Below are 16,242 nucleotides of genomic sequence, written 5' to 3'. Positions count from 1 at the left end.
GTAGGTAAGTATGCGGTTTGGAACGCAGCCTTCATGATTCAAACACTAAGCCCACTGGCTTACTATATTATCGCATTTCTATTCCATTACCAATGTTATACGAAAGTTTTAGTACGTAGTGCTCGTCTGTGAATTAGAATTCACCCTATGATTCTTTCCTGCTTGAGACGCTTCCGTCTGAGAGAATGATTGGTTAAACTGTACAGTCAAGCATTTCCGCGTTATTGTCTATTGGCGGACGGGACGTCATTCATATGTTGTTCCCGCCCTCTGTGTTTGGAGTTTCACGAGTGCATTACATCTAGTGGAAAACCCTTGACACAAGTAAATACTGAATTTCTAGATACTGCATTTTTAAATACATGTAACCATTTAAATGTTCTGTTTTAATATTGCATGAGCAGTTCACAGGCACTGGCTTAAATGACCCGATGGTAGTTGTAGGTAGCCCCTTTGGCTAACTAACCTATCTATCGATTCATCCGCTATACGGGCTGTTATTGTGTTCTTCCTGTAATCTGACAAATAACTGTGATCTACATGCTTTTCTCTTATTTTAATCAGAGTTGGGAACTGCTGAGCGTTCTTTAAAATTGCGTGGTATATAACTTACAGCTGTGGTTACAATATCTGAGCGGTGAGCTGTAAGATTGTAGGTCAAATACTAGAATAAGACATTTAACTTTGGGATCTGGATCACTAATAATTGTAAGCTCCTTCATTTGTGTTTTTATCCATTTATTGGGAATGGTGCGATGTAGTTGGTAGTGAAGATTTGAGCTGATCACTTTTACTGTAGCATTTAGCGTATATTATGCAGCTATACACTTTTAACTGACTGAATGACCTTTGTTACAGTGTGAACAATTTATTCACTCCTTCCAATAATGACAAAGTGTAATTTGTTGAATTGACAGTGTCTTTCAAATAAATTGAGGTGGGTATTTAGATGCTTGATTCAAGTCAAGTCGAGCTTTATTGTCATTCTGCTACATGTTTGAACATATGTGATCCTGGACCACAAAACCAGTCATAAGGTTAAATTTTACAAAACTGAGATGTATACATCATATGAAAGCTCAATAAATAAGCTTTCTATTGATATATGGTTTGTTAGGATAGGACAATAATTGGCCGAGATACATCTATTTGAAAATCAGGAATCTGAGGGTGCAAAAAAATCAAAATACTGAGAAAATCACCTTTAAAGTTGTCCAAATTAGGTTCTTAACAATGCATATTACTAATCAAAAATTACATTTTGATATGTTTACAGTAGGAATTTTTCAAAAAATCTTCATGGAACATGATCTTTACTTAATTTCCTAATGATTTTTGGCATAAAAGAAAAATCAATAATTTTGACCCATACAATGTATTTTTGGCTATTGCTACAAATATACCCCAGCGACTTAAGACTGGTTTTGTGGTCCAGGGTCACATATAGTGGAACGAAATGTCGTGTCTCGCAGGACCACGGTGCTACATACTGGTTAAACCTAACATAAACATGAAAAACAGTACAAGTATAAGAAAAGCAATTACAGACCTATACAACAGTTAACCATCTGACTATACACATACTATAAATATAACTACAATAAATAGTTGACTACGTATGCAAAAACTGAGAATACGAACACTTTACATAAGTACTGTACATGAAGTTTTACAAAAAGATATTTGTACATGAAATTAAACAGAAAAAGATATTTTGTACATGAGATTGTGCAAAAGAGATATTTTGTGCGTAAGTTGTGCAGATAAAAGATTATAAAAGATTCAAAACAGAATAACAGAAAACTCACAACTTTTCATTGAATTAAGGCATTGTCTGATTAAATATGCAAATGTAATTTTTATAAAGGGATACTAAATGTAATCAGTTTATTAATTTCTGAAGTATAGTCTCAAACTGCACTGCATGGTAAAAATGTCCTAACACAGTTGTTTCTCATATGGCAGGGTGTTTGAAATCCAGGCACATCTACAGGTAGCTGCGTCCCAGATGCCAGCATGTCTGGCACTGCTACAGTTCTGCAGCAGTTTGTGAGTGGCCTTAAGAGTCGAAATGAAGACACACGTGCCAAAGCTGCCAAAGACCTCCAGCACTATGTCACCACAGAACTAAGAGAGGTAAACTGTAGTACTGTGATCTTTGAAGTATTAACATCATTAAGCTTTATCAGGAGTGTCATGTTTAGTGTACAATGTTTTTGCTTCTGACTAAAGCTGAGCCAAGATGAAGCCACCACTTTTTATGATGAGCTGAACCACCACATATTTGAGTTGGTTTCCAGCTCAGATGTGAATGAGAAAAAAGGCGGTATCCTTGCCATAGGTGAGTATGAACCCAATGACATTGCTGTCTTCTTTATATTGTTATTTTTAATGGGTGGAGTTAATATGGCCATATGTTTCTATTCTGCCAGATATAAATATAATTTCCCATTGAATATGACCAATGCACATGCTTTTCTTACTCAGATTTTTTGTCTTGTTTTCAGCCAAAATATCTAAAAAGTCTAGACACGTAAAAATTAGTGTCTTGTTTTTTCAGAAAAGTCAAAATTAAGTGTGTTTTTGCTTGAATCAAGCAAAATAATCTGCCAGTGGGGTAAGAAAAATAATCTTGTTTCTGTTTGAAATAAGATTTTTTTTTTGCTTACCTGCTTACTCCATTGGCAGATTTTTTTGCTTGTTCTAAGCAAAAACTCACTTAATTTTGACTTGTTTTTTTCTGAAAACAAGAAAATAATTTATATTCGTCTAGAAAATCCTTCATTATTTAAAATTTTTTAGATATTTTGTCTGGAAACAAGACAAAAAATCTAAGTAAGAAAAGCATTTTTTGCAGCGTGTATTGCTTTGTTTGGATTGTTTTTTTTTTTTTTTTTTTTTTTTTACTAATTGTGTAATGGCTGTTTCCCCAGTGAGTTTGATTGGTGTGGAAGGAGGAAATGCCACCCGTATCAGCCGTTTTGCCAACTACCTCCGCAACCTGCTTCCCTCCAGTGACTCAGTGGTCATGGAGATGGCATCTAAGGCCATGGGTCACCTGTCCATGGCGGGAGACACCTTCACTGCAGAGTATGTGGAGTTTGAGGTGAAGAGAGCTCTAGAATGGCTGGGAGCAGACAGGAATGAGGGCAGACGACATGCAGCGGTGCGTAGAAATTCTTGACTGTATAGTATATTGTCATGATTTAATTTCAAGCAAACTGTTTGAAGCCATCTGGTAAAAAAAATATTTTTCCTTGGTGTAGGATTCTTTTAAAGTGATAGTTCCAGAATGAAACTTTCATCATGATTTACTCACACTGTTCTTCCAAACCAGTATGAATTGCTTTTTTACAGGTAGATATTTAGAAGAATCTTGGAAACCAAGCATTTGCTGGTTTCCCGTTGACTTCCATAGTATTTTTTTTCAGTTAGTGGCTTCAGGCAACTGTTTGGTTACCAACATTCTTAAACAAAAGAAGGAAATTCATACAGGTTCGGAACAATTACAGGGTAAATAAATCATGGCAGAAGTTTCATTTTCAGGTCAACTATCCCTACAATGCCACTAATATGTTGCGATATAAGTCTTACATCAGACTGTCTTACACATGACTCTACATTATTGGTGGCTTTTAGCTTTCTTAAAGGATTAGTTCACTTCTAGAACAAAAATTTACAGATAATGTACTCACCCCCTTTTCATCCAAGATTTTCATGTCTTTCTTTCTTCAGTCGTAAAGAAATTGTGTTTTTTCAGTAAAACATTTCAGGATTTCTCTCCATATAATGGATATGTATGGTGCCCCCGAGTTTGAATTTCCAAAATTTCGTTTTAAACACAGCTTTCAACTTTCATTCCAGCCGAGGAAAAAGAGTCTTATCTAGCAAACCGATCAGTTATTTTCCAAACAAATTGACAATTTATATACTTTTTAACCTCAAATGCTCGCCTTGTCGCGTCTCTGCGATGTGCATGCGTAGTCTCTGTAATCTGGGTCAATACAGTTAGGGTATGTCAAAAAAACTCCCATCTCGTTTTCGTCTTCAACTTCAAAATCGCCCTACAATGCTATTTTACCTTTTTTTGTAAAGGGCGTTTGATCTTCTTTGTATGTTCACTTTGTAAACACTTAGTCGGTACGTCTGCAGCGATGTAGGACGATTTTGAAGTTGGGGAAGAAAATGAGATGGGAGTTTTTTAACATACCCTAACTGTTTTGAACCGGATTACACGGACTATGCATGTGCATCGCAAGAGATGAAACAAGATGAGCATTTGAGGTTAAAAAGTACATAAATTGTCAATTTGTTTAAAAAATAACCATTGTTTGGCTAGATAAGACCCTTCTTTCTCAGCAGGGATCATTTAGAGCCATGCATTTAAACTGCATTTTGGAAGTTCAAACTTGGGGGCACCATACATATCTATTATATAGAGAAAAATCCTGAAATGATTTCCTCAAAAAACTATTTTCCTTATGGCTAAATTAAAAAAGACATGAACATCTTGGATAATTTTTTTGGATAAATTTTTGTTCTGAAAATGAAGTAATCCTTTAAGTCCATGTTGTCTCTTTGCTCTTTTCTGGCTAATGTGAACTAAACCCACTTGCCACTGTGTTTTTGTTTCAGGTGCTGGTTTTGCGAGAGCTCGCTGTTAGTGCACCCACGTTCTTCTTCCAGCAGGTGCAGCCGTTCTTTGATAACATTTTCTATGCTGTGTGGGACTCCAAACAGGCGATCCGTGAGGGTGCAGTATCTGCACTCAGGGCCTGTCTGATCCTCACCACCCAGAGAGAGACCAAAGAGATGCAGAAACCACAGTGGTACAAGGTCAGAATTAAAACACCTTTTAATGTCTCTAAATGTGTGTGTATTATAGGTATGGGCACTCACACATTCCATATATTTCGTTGTCATAAACAGCAAACATTTGAGGAAGCTGAGAAGGGTTTTGATGAGACTCTAGCTAAAGAGAAAGGCATGAATAAGGATGACCGTGTCCATGGAGCTCTACTGATTCTCAATGAGCTGGTGCGAATTAGCAGCATGGAGGGAGAGGTAAAACATTGCTCATGTTACAAGCAGCGTGACACATGGTTTGTGAGGTTTTGCTTGTTCTTTGTTTGTTTCCTTTGTTGTTTTGCTCTTTTGTTTTTTTGCTATTTCTGCTTGTTATTTATCGTTCATTTGTTTGATGTTTTATTTCTTATGCTGGTTATCTGTTGCCTGTTTATTTATTTTTTGTTTGTTTTTCCTTTCAGTTGATTGTTTGCATTGTTTGTTTTTGTTTCTTTCACTTTGTTTGATCTTTAAATCAAATATGACATCACTCATTGCTTCAATGCTTTTATTCATTATTTAATTTTTTTTTTCCGGTTCTTTCATTCCTGCAGCGTATGAGAGAGGAAATGGAAGAGATTACACAGCAACAGATGGTTCATGATAAGTACTGCAAGGAGTTGATGGGTTTCAGCACTAAACCTCGCCATATCACGCCGTTCACCAGCTTTCAGTCAGTGCAGCCACAGCAGTCCAATGCTCTGCTGGGGCTGCTGGGATATAGCACACCACAGGGCTTCCTAAGTTTTGGAGCTGCACCTGTTCCCTCTAAAAGCACACTGGTGGAGAGCCGGTACTGCAGAGAACTGATGGAGGAGCGTTTTGACCAGGTGATCAGTAATTGCATTTACTATTGAAGAGAAAATAGTTCTCTCATATAGGGGTGTGCGATATGTATCGCACTACAGTGTGTCTTTGTCTCAATATACTGTACAACACAACATACCTTACATTCACTCACAGGCAGTGTTAGGGGGAACGGGGGGTAACAAGCAGAGGTGGAAAGAGTAATAAAATATGCTACTCAAGTAAAAGTACTGTTACTTCAATGAAATTTTACTTAATTACGAGTAAAATTAATGGTCAAAAATCTACTCAAGTAAAAGTAAAAAGTAACTTAAAAGTAAAAATTTTACTGAGTAATTATTTTTTTGAACAGCAGGGGTGGGTGGGGGTTCCTAGTGTAGTTCAAAAAAGACAAGGAAATATAAATCTCAACCTGGTTGTTTTTAATTGAGGAAACAACTTTACAAATTAAAGTGCAATAAAAACAAATAAATAAAATACAATAAATAAATAAATAACCATATAAAACATTTAGGGAAATAGTCATTTTAGTGCAAATGATCCCATAAAACATCACAACCACTGAAGGTGGCATAAACTGTGGATTCAGTAGAGCATCCTTTTGTTAAACACTACAATAGTAGTGCAAAACTAAGTCAAAATGGGTCAGGGACATTCAAGTATTTAGGAAAAAACTGTGCCATTGTCAGATAGTTTCCGGTGTGCGATCCCCTCCACGCACAGTTTTTTAATTTAATTTAATTTAAATTTATTTTTACTCAGTAACGGATAAGATTTAAAATGTAGTTACATATAGGGATGGGTATCGTTACGGTTTTAACGGTATTACTACTTCTATCGATACCACTTATCGATTCGGTACTTTAACGGTGCTCTTATCGGTACGTTTTGTTGTTTTTAATTAAAAAACTGAAACTAATTGAGAACAGAAATAACAACACTTTATTTTTAAAATGTAAAATAATTATCTGTAGCTTAGCAAACACCAATGTTTGAGCAAATATCTGTTACACAAACAACACCAATGATTGTAAAACAAATAAACACAATTTTCTTGTAAATTAATATACAATGCTTTAACTACAAATTATTTTTTAGGTAAGCTCTGCTCTATAATTTCTTAGCATAGTTTATTATTTATTATTTTTTATTATTATTTATCTATACGTAAAAGCAGTAATATAAGGGTTTTTTAATGTTTAATATTTATTTAGGCTACTGCATAAAAAATATTCTAAATATTTAGCCTATATGTAGGCTATATGTATCTGCATGTGTGTTTATTAAATTAGTAACATTATAATACTGATTTAGAGAGACCTTATGTGATGTTTATGACATTATTATAACATAGCATGCGTACCTGAGGAGACGGATGATGAAGTAGAAGCTAGGCAGTCGAAAACTTTGCATTTCTGCACACATAATGCACTTTGGCTAGATGTTTTGATAAATTGCTTGTGTTTCCGCCTTTACAACCAAAAATCTTGTTGCACTTGTTGCAACGAGCATTGTCCGTGTTCACACGGATGAAGTGTAACCATACTTTGGATCGTTCGGCGCTCTCCGCCATTGTCACTTCATAAGCGCGAGCTCTCTCGTGTTGTGTGCGCGCGAGCTCTGTGTACTGCGGAACGGACTACATTTCGTGTGTGAGATCAGCAGTGCAGGCGAATAACGAATATTATCGCAAATTACAAAAGGCTGGTCAGGTAAAATATGCTAGGTAATGTTTATTTAGCAATAATAAATAGGACATTTTTTTTTTTATTTCTCCAATACCGAAAGCAGGACCGTTAACGTCAGAGCTTATCGATACTTCGGTCTTTTAAAATTTGGCACCGGGACCGATAAAGTACCGGGTTTCGGTACCCATCCCTAATTACGTATAATACTTAATTCAAAACATACTTAAGTAAAAGTAAAATTACTAAATTTAAGAGTTACTTTAAAAAGTAGAAGTACACAAAAAACCTACTCCATTACAGTAATGCGAGTAAATGTAATTCATTACTTTCCACCAAAAACAGTGAAATTCAATGCAAATTTGCAAAATTAAATATGTTAAATAATACAAATATCCTTTTTTATTTAATCCCATTTTATTAACCAATGTCTTTGCTGCCGACCTTCGATGATCCAATTTATCCATACTAATAAGTAAAAATTACTCAAGATAATCTAACATTTGTTTTCCTTTTTGATTATTGCTGAAGAGTTAACATTTACTGCAGTCTACTGTACAAACATGAATTTACTTTTCTTTAAGCCTGAGGCTTTTGCCAAAAATAGAACTTTTTAGATTAAAAACAAACAAGCAAGCCCTGCCCAGATTAAAAAAGTAATGCGAAAGAAACGTAACACATTACCTTCTATAAAAAGTAACTAGTTTAGGTAAGTAATTAGTTACTTTTTTTAGAGAGTAACTCAATACTGTATTGAATTACTTTTAAAAGTAACTTTCCCCAACACTGCTCACGGGACACTGCACTTATTTGCAATCACAAAAATATGCATGTGCTTCAAAGCCTTGCCGGTAAAATAACATTCTGGCATGTGCTTCATGAGTGTGTAAAAAGTGCATGCTAAAAGCCTGTCAAACAGCACCTGATGACTGGACTAAGCTATCTTTGGCGTCTGATTCCCTAATACTGTCAAAAACACACGAGGATTACATAAAAACACAGTTGGTTATGTCTAAAGTGAAATTAAAAAGAGAAGTGAAAGTAACCAAGAGAAAAACAGATGCGAGCCTGTATAATAGATATGCACAGCTCATAAAGCGACAGAACTAAACATGCTGCCGATTGTCATTAAAGGGACAGTTCACCCAAAAATGTAGTCACTCACAAGTTGTCCCAAATCCCTATAAATTTTTTTCTTGTGCTGAATACGAAAGAAAATATTTTGAAAATTATGAAAATTTGGTAGTGGGGAAATATATATAAAATACTATGGAAGTAACTGGGGACCAGCAACTTCGGTTTGGTTTGGTTACCCACATTATTCAAAATAAGTTTTATGTTCAACATGTTTTATGCTTAAACTCAAGAGTGAGTAAATGATGAAAGAATTGTCATTTTTAGTTGATAGTAAGCTAATAAAACAAAACACAAAGAAAAATCACTCACACTGATAAAAATGATTTTGTGGTGAAGTAAATAATACAGAAAAACAAATGTAATTTCTACATTAATTAAGTTTAGAATTCTACATTAATTAAGTTTAGAATTAAAAAAAAGAGTAAATTCAATATTAGTACTCAATTTAAGCTTGTCAGCTGCAAACCGATTTTGAAATTGCCTTGATTTCCCTTAAATTACAGTTTTTGAATTACAAAATGATCTTGTAACCTAAACAAGAATCAAGGTAGAGTTTTGCATAACAAAACGTCATATTGATTTTCAGAATTTTTCTGAACCCTTCTTAGGGTGATGTCAAGTTAACTTAGCATTTGGCATCTGTCTAAAGATTCTCCTGATAAAAAGTTTTCAAATTTGTTTAGATTTTTCACATTTTAGCTAATATATGGTTCAGGAATGAACCATGTTGTCTAAATAACTAATCTATAGTGTATCAGATGGTAGTATCAGTTATAATTTAAGACATTTCTTAAAACTGCATCTGTGATTAGGGAAGTTGACATTTCCCACAGCATCCAAGGATCTAACTTATTTCTTTGCTGTTGTATCAGGTGTGCCGTTGGGTGCTGAAATACAGGACTAGTAAGAATCCACTCATTCAGATGACTATCCTAAACCTACTTCCCCGACTTGCTGCCTTCCAGCCTCATATTTTCACTGGTAAACTTACTTGGATCATCTCCCAATCTTACCTTGAAAATTATTTTGGACTTTTTAAGTAATTATTTTTGTTTCCAGTACATTGACATTCAGATATTTTTAATTACAACTTAAGTTTTGCATATGCATATTAAGGATATTTATTTTTTTTGTTTGGCATCATTTTTTGCTATATTTGATTGACTATACATTAGACATTTTTCTTCGGCCCTCAGATCAGTATTTACAGGACACTATGGGGCACCTGCTGGGCTGCCTGAAAAAAGAGAAAGAGCGGACGGCAGCATTTCAAGCATTGGGGTTGCTGGTGGTTGCTGTAAGGGCCGAAATTCAGCCCTATCTCAGCAAGATCCTGGAGATCATCAAAGCTGCACTGCCACCTAAAGACTTTGCACACAAGTAAGAACCTGCAACTAGGGCTGGGCGATAATTCGTTAACGATAATTATCATGATTAGCACTATGCGTAACGCTGCGCAGGCATTTTGCAGCCTGTACTTCCGGATGCCGCACACAGTATTTAGTTTACAGCCACAGGGCTCTACAGTGTGACCATTTCACTCGCATTTGCGACTAAAATTTGTATGTGCGACTGTAAAAAAAAATATTTAGGAGCATCATGTGCGACTGACCCGATCAGCATACCTGTGTTTGCAATGTTGAGTAATGTAAAAACTTTTGTTAGATGCCCCCCCATCTCTCTCCCAAACACTAAAAACTTTTGTTAGTGCACAGTTCAGATGCAAACACTGTCTACAGTCCTACAAAAAATTAAGCAGTAAGTCACAAGAGAGCATGCTATTCAGTGTTTTATTTTTATCATGGTTAAGCAGACAACCCACATTTATTGACTGTTTAAAAACTACTGCAACAGTATGAATAATGTTATTATGTTCAGTAAATTATAATAATTTTAACAGTCAACAGTCAGGATCTAATAAAGATTAAATACAATAGTTGGTACATGACATTCCAACACTTTGATTTGTTATTTAGTATTATTTGCCAATTTGCTCTCATTGTTTGTTATAGTAGGTTATTTATAATTTTGAGGATGAGGGAAAGTCTCATATTAGAGAGCATGTAGTAATTTCCTAGAAAAGAAAGACTGTACATTTGAACATGTATAAAATCAGATAATTTTGTCAACTTTTAGTAATAAAAATTCATTTGCCTGTCAGTGCCAAGCAGCGTGATCCAAGATGAATATAAGAAATTTGTTTACATTTGTCATGTCTTTAAACCTGGCTCATTAGAGTGCGGATCGGGCCGCATTTTTCTGTCCGAGCCCGGCCCGCGTCCGACAGAGCAGTAACCGAGCCCGACCCGAACCCGACAGGCATTAAGATATTTATGTCCGAGCCCGATCCCAGCCCGACACAGTTAAAATCTTTTTTTTTTCTCATACTAATGACACGTGCAGTTTTTTGTGTGGAAAGCCCGCTTTTATTAAGCAACTGTAGGAAGGCGTTCGGAAATGTCAACAGATGAGCGCATCAGTGCACACGGGGCAAAAAGCGCTGTTATAACACAGGCGCACTATCGCGCTGATGTAACCGAGCCCGACCCGAACCCGAGCATCCTTTCTAAATATCTGTCCGAACCCGGCCCGGCCCGTCGGGTTCCGTCGGGTACCGTCGGGCTCGGCTCGGGTATCCATCCTCTATGGCTCATCCATTCAGATTTTAAAACTAAAGTGTACTACTTATTGCTACTGTTTTACTAAACATGAAAACTTATATGTTCTTTCTTTCTTTTCATTTTTTCATTTTTTGCCATCTATTAGGAGGCAGAAGACCATGCAGGTGGATGCTACCGTATTCACTTGTATCAGTATGCTGTCCAGAGCTATGGGGCCTAGCATTCAACAAGATGTCAAAGAACTTCTTGAGCCCATGCTAGCTGTTGGTCTCAGGTACAGTACAAGTCAAACTGATTGTGGCTAGTGCTTTATGTATGTTTACATTTACATTTATTTACTAAAGCAACTTACAGTTGAGGAATACAACAAGCGATTCATCATAAGGAGGCAAATAGACACAGGAAGTGCTTGCAATACAAGTTTCAGACATCGTTCAGATTAGCACAACCTAAAGATGGGAGAGATTTAGGAAGTGAGAGTTTTTATTTTTTTGCAGTCAAATGTTATTCAAAGAGATGAGTTTTCAGCTGGAAAGTGATGAGGTGTCGCTCATTTACAGATGATGATTGCTGAAGTTTTTGGAGGGGATGTAGACTTGTAAGAGTCAAGTCAAGATTATTTATACAGTGCTTTTTACAATACAAGTTGTGTCAAAGCAACCTTACAGTATTAAAATAATAAAGTAAAATGTCAATAATAATGCAAGAGTTCCATATTGCAACAAAGTCAAATTGGGGAGGACTCATCTGGTTCCCATTGCCTTGTGCCGGTGGCCGTTTAGGGTAGGAGTTCTTTCTTGATGATCTGTCTCTGGGGCTCATCTAGTTGACACGGTATCCGCTGACATTCGGCTGTAGGTGTTGATCCACCATCTGCTCTTGGTTTGGACTGGATCCGGGGGACTGCAGTGACCATCTGATCTGGATACGGACTGGATCTGGTGGCTATGGTGACCTGGGAATAAGAAACAAACAGACTAATATTAATGTAGATGCAAGAGTTCCAAGTTGCCACTTGTCTAGGTGATGAGGTCTTTACTGATGATCTGTCTCTGGGGCTCATCTAGTTGATGTGGTCTCTGCTGACATTCAGGGCTGTAGAGGATATCTCTGGATGCTGATGGGCACGGACTAGATCCGGGAGACTGCGGTGACGTCTGATCTGGGTACAGGTGGCTGCGGTGACCTCGGAATAAGAAGGAAAGATACTAATATTAGCGTAGATGCCATTCTTCTTCTGATGCAACGAGTACATCAGATGTTATAGGAAGTGTCCCTGGTTCCGATTGACCTAAATAATGCAGCCTAACAATCCTTTAACGGATTTGGATTATGAAATGTATTAAGTGTAGGCCAGGTTAAAGAGATGGGTCTTTAATCTAGATTTAAACTGACAGAGTGTGTCTGCCTCCCGAACAGTGTAGATTGTTCCAGAGTTTGGCACTAAATGTGAAAAAAAGATCTGCCGCCCGCAGTTGATTTTGATATTCTAGGTCCTATCAAATTGCCAGAATTTTGAGAACGCAGCGGACGTGAGGGACTATAATATGATAAGAGCTCGCTCAAGTACTGAGGAGCTAAACCATTCAGGGCTTTATAAGTAATTTGCAAGATTTTAAAATCTACACAATGTTTAATAGGGAGCCAGTGCAGTGTTGACAGAACCGGGCTAATATGGTCATACTTTCTGGTTCTAGTAAGAACTCTAGCTGCTGCATTTTGGACCAGCTGGAGTTTGTTTATTAAGCGTGCAGAACAACCACCCAATAAAGCATTACAATAATCTATCCTTGAGGTCATGAACGCATGGATTAACGTTTCTGCATTTGACATCGTGAGCATAGGTCGTAATTTCGAGATATTTTTTAGATGAAAAAATGCGGTTTTGCAAATGCTAGAAATGTGGCTTTCGAAGGAAAGATTGCTATCGAATAGCACACACCTAGGTTCCTGACTGATGACGACGAATTGACAGAGCAGTCATTGAGTATTAGACTGTGTTTTAGGTTATTACATGCGGAGGTTTTAGGTCCAATAATTAACACCTCTGTTTTTTCAGAATTTCTTGCCATCCAATTTTTTATTTCAACTATGCATTCTGTTATTTTTACAAATTGGTATGTTTCGTCCGGGCCGTGAAGAAATATAGAGCTGCGTATAATCAGCATAACAGTGAAAGCTAACACCATGTTTCCTGATGATATCTCCCAAGGGTAACATATAAAGTGTAAAAATTAATGGCCCTAGTACTGAGCCTTGAGGTACTCCATACTGCACTTGTGATTGATATGATACCTCGTCATTCACTGCTACGAATTGATGCCGGTCAGATAAGAATGATTCGAACCAAGCCAGTGCACTACCACTAATGCCAACATAATTTTCAAGTCTATTTAAAAGAATATTGTGGTCAATAGTATCAAACGCAGCACTAAGATCCAGTAGTACTAATAGAGAGATGCATCCACGATCGGATGACAGGAGAAGATCATTTGTAACTCTAATAAGAGCAGTCTCAGTACTATGATACGGTCTAAAACCTGACTGGAAATCCTCACAGATACCATTTTTCTCTAAGAAAGAACACAATTGTGAGGACACTACCTTTTCTAGTATCTTTGACAGAAAAGTGAGATTTGAAATTGGTCTGTAATTGTTTAATTCATTGGGATCAAGTTGAGTTTTTTTAATTACAGGCTTAATAACAGCCAGTTTGAAAGTTTTGGGGACATATCATAACGATAGTGACGAATTAATAATATTCAGAAGAGGATCTATGACTTCTGGAAGCACCTCTTTTAGTAGCTTAGATGGAATAGGGTCTAACATACATGTTGTCGGTTTAGATGATTTAATAAGTTTGTACAACTCTTCTTCTCCTATAGTTGAAAATGCATGGAATTGTTCCTCAGGAGATTTATAGCATATCTGATGTGATACTATAGCGGATGGCTGCATAGTTACAATTTGTTCTCTAATAGTATCTATCTTGGTAGTAAAATAGTTCATGAAGTCATTACTGCTGTGCTGTTGGGAAAATTCATCGCCTGTTGGTGCTTTATTCTTCGTTAATTTAGCCACTGTATTGAATAAATACCTAGGGTTATGTTTGTTTTCTTCTAAGAAAGATGAAAAATAATCTGATCTAGCAGTTTTTAATGCTTTTCTATAGGATATGCTTTTTCTATAAGAGTGAGTGGAAGTAGGAAAGTTATCAGTCCCACTGCGCTGCGATTGGCGAACAGCTTAGACAATTGTGCAAGTTAGATTAAAGTGATTCTTAAGTTTTAAATCTGTATAATTTCTTACAAAAACACATCGGATTGCTAAAGGAAGCTTTTACTGACCCCTCCGGAGCCATGTGAGGCACTTTTTTTTATGGATCGACTTGTCTATGCCGTTCAGTCTATGCTGTTGTAAAGCTTGGTAGTGCCAGGATTATTTTTAATATAACTCTGATTGTATTCGTCTGTAAGAAGAAAGTCATATACACCTAGGATGCATGGAGGGTGAGTAAATAATACACTAAAGTAATGTTGGTCCTATCTTCAGCCTGCGAGAACGCCGTTACTTTATATTATCATTATTGTGCTAATTTATTTAATTATTGACATGCCCGCAAACAGCTCCAGCATAACGCTAGTGAAGCTATCTACACTGTATAATGAATAAATCTCTTACTACACACGTCTACGGCGCGGCTCTGACACGGCAACCAATGATCATCACTTTAGTCAATGCTTGTGTTTACATCAGCCGCGGCTCCGCATGTGTTTTGACCCTCTATACCGCATACGTCAATGGCACGGCTCCAGTATGGCCCAGCAAAAAAAATTTTATATTTTAAGCCGTATTTTGAATATTTTAAGCAGTATTGAGTGTATTCTGACTAAAATACCTCTGATCTGCGATTACATTCTCGTGCAAAACATACATGTTAATAATCGGCCTGATGAGAGCCTTTAATTCAAATATTTTGAAATATTTTAATGATAATCTAGTGGACTGCGTTGTGACATCATAGCATCCGGAAAACAAATGCTTCAGTCCAAAGGAGCCGTTCGTTGTAGTTAAAAAACTAAATATCTCCCTTTTAGACTTTTAGATTTGTAACTTTGTAGATGTTTTTATGCCCAAACATACACACCACACACTGACTAAAATTCAAAAAGTGAAAAAGCATAATAGGACCCCTTTAATATCAGTTGGTCTTAAAAAATTACTCTGACAGAGATTTCTGACTGAACTAGATGAGATAATTGTTGATAAACCTAGTTAGATGGTAGATGGTGAAGCTGATAAAGCTTGAATTGAATGTTTTGACGAGATTGCATGTGTCTGAAGCGGTGTTGATCTTGTTGTGAAAATATGAAGATCTGGCAGGATGTACTTTAGCAAAGAAAGTTGAAAACAAAGACTGGTACATACTCAGGTCTGATGAAACTTTTTAATTTGCACAATTTTCTCTCTGCTGCCCTGAGTTTGCCCTAAAAAAGTGGTAGCACGTAGACTTGCCCGATTAATCGTTAAAAGATCAAGATCGTGATTCAAACACCCACACAATCTCATTTGTAAATCTCATTGTAAATGACAATGTTTATTAAACCTTTAAAAAAATCTTGGCGGAACATTCAAATCTGGGATCACACTGCCACTGACACTAAGAGTCAAACAGTCTTTTAGTGATTAAAATAGATCACAGCATCTTTTGAAAGTAATTGGCACTTCAAAAAACATTTGTGTAGGTTGCATTGTTTTGCCATCATGTGGCAACAAGTAACTGTTAAAAAATATATTTGTCCTAAAGTCAAGAGCTTCATTCTAAAACACTGATTCATCCAAACAATTGTTTATGAGTCATTCAGTCAAACCACTTTTTCATAATTTTATATATTAAAAATTGGTGTATTAAATATATAATATTTTAAATACATATATTATATATTAAAATGTTTAATAATGTATTCAAATTAATTAAACACATTTAAATAGACTGCAGCAATTAATATTTTGTCTCACATTATTTTGATTTAGTTTAAAATTGTGGGAGAATTGTGATCTCTATTTGAGATTTTGTGATTGTGATTCTCAATTTATCCAGAATCGTGCAGCTCTAGTAGCACATGCTGGCCTTGGGGATAGAGGAC

General features: G+C 36.3%; 1 protein-coding gene across 1 annotated transcript in view; it reads left to right on the top strand.

The window, feature by feature from the left end:
* Positions 1-280: 280 nt before the first annotated feature.
* The window catches only part of mtor (mechanistic target of rapamycin kinase), a 185,774-nt gene continuing 169,812 nt past the window's right edge, over positions 281-16,242 (top strand). The window contains exons 1-10 of the mRNA XM_073818557.1: positions 281-324; positions 1,966-2,136; positions 2,233-2,341; positions 2,934-3,166; positions 4,636-4,836; positions 4,930-5,064; positions 5,400-5,675; positions 9,347-9,455; positions 9,671-9,854; positions 11,241-11,369. Of these exons, the coding sequence (XP_073674658.1) occupies positions 2,017-2,136; positions 2,233-2,341; positions 2,934-3,166; positions 4,636-4,836; positions 4,930-5,064; positions 5,400-5,675; positions 9,347-9,455; positions 9,671-9,854; positions 11,241-11,369 (1,496 nt within the window). The 5' untranslated portion in view covers positions 281-324; positions 1,966-2,016. The remainder of the gene's footprint in view (positions 325-1,965; positions 2,137-2,232; positions 2,342-2,933; positions 3,167-4,635; positions 4,837-4,929; positions 5,065-5,399; positions 5,676-9,346; positions 9,456-9,670; positions 9,855-11,240; positions 11,370-16,242) is intronic.

The sequence above is a fragment of the Garra rufa genome, chromosome 15, assembly GCF_049309525.1.
Source record: "Garra rufa chromosome 15, GarRuf1.0, whole genome shotgun sequence".
In the NCBI taxonomy this organism is placed as follows: Eukaryota; Metazoa; Chordata; class Actinopteri; order Cypriniformes; family Cyprinidae; genus Garra; species Garra rufa.
Note: the sequence above shows the minus strand (reverse complement) of the source record. Positions and strands in the feature narration are given on the sequence as shown.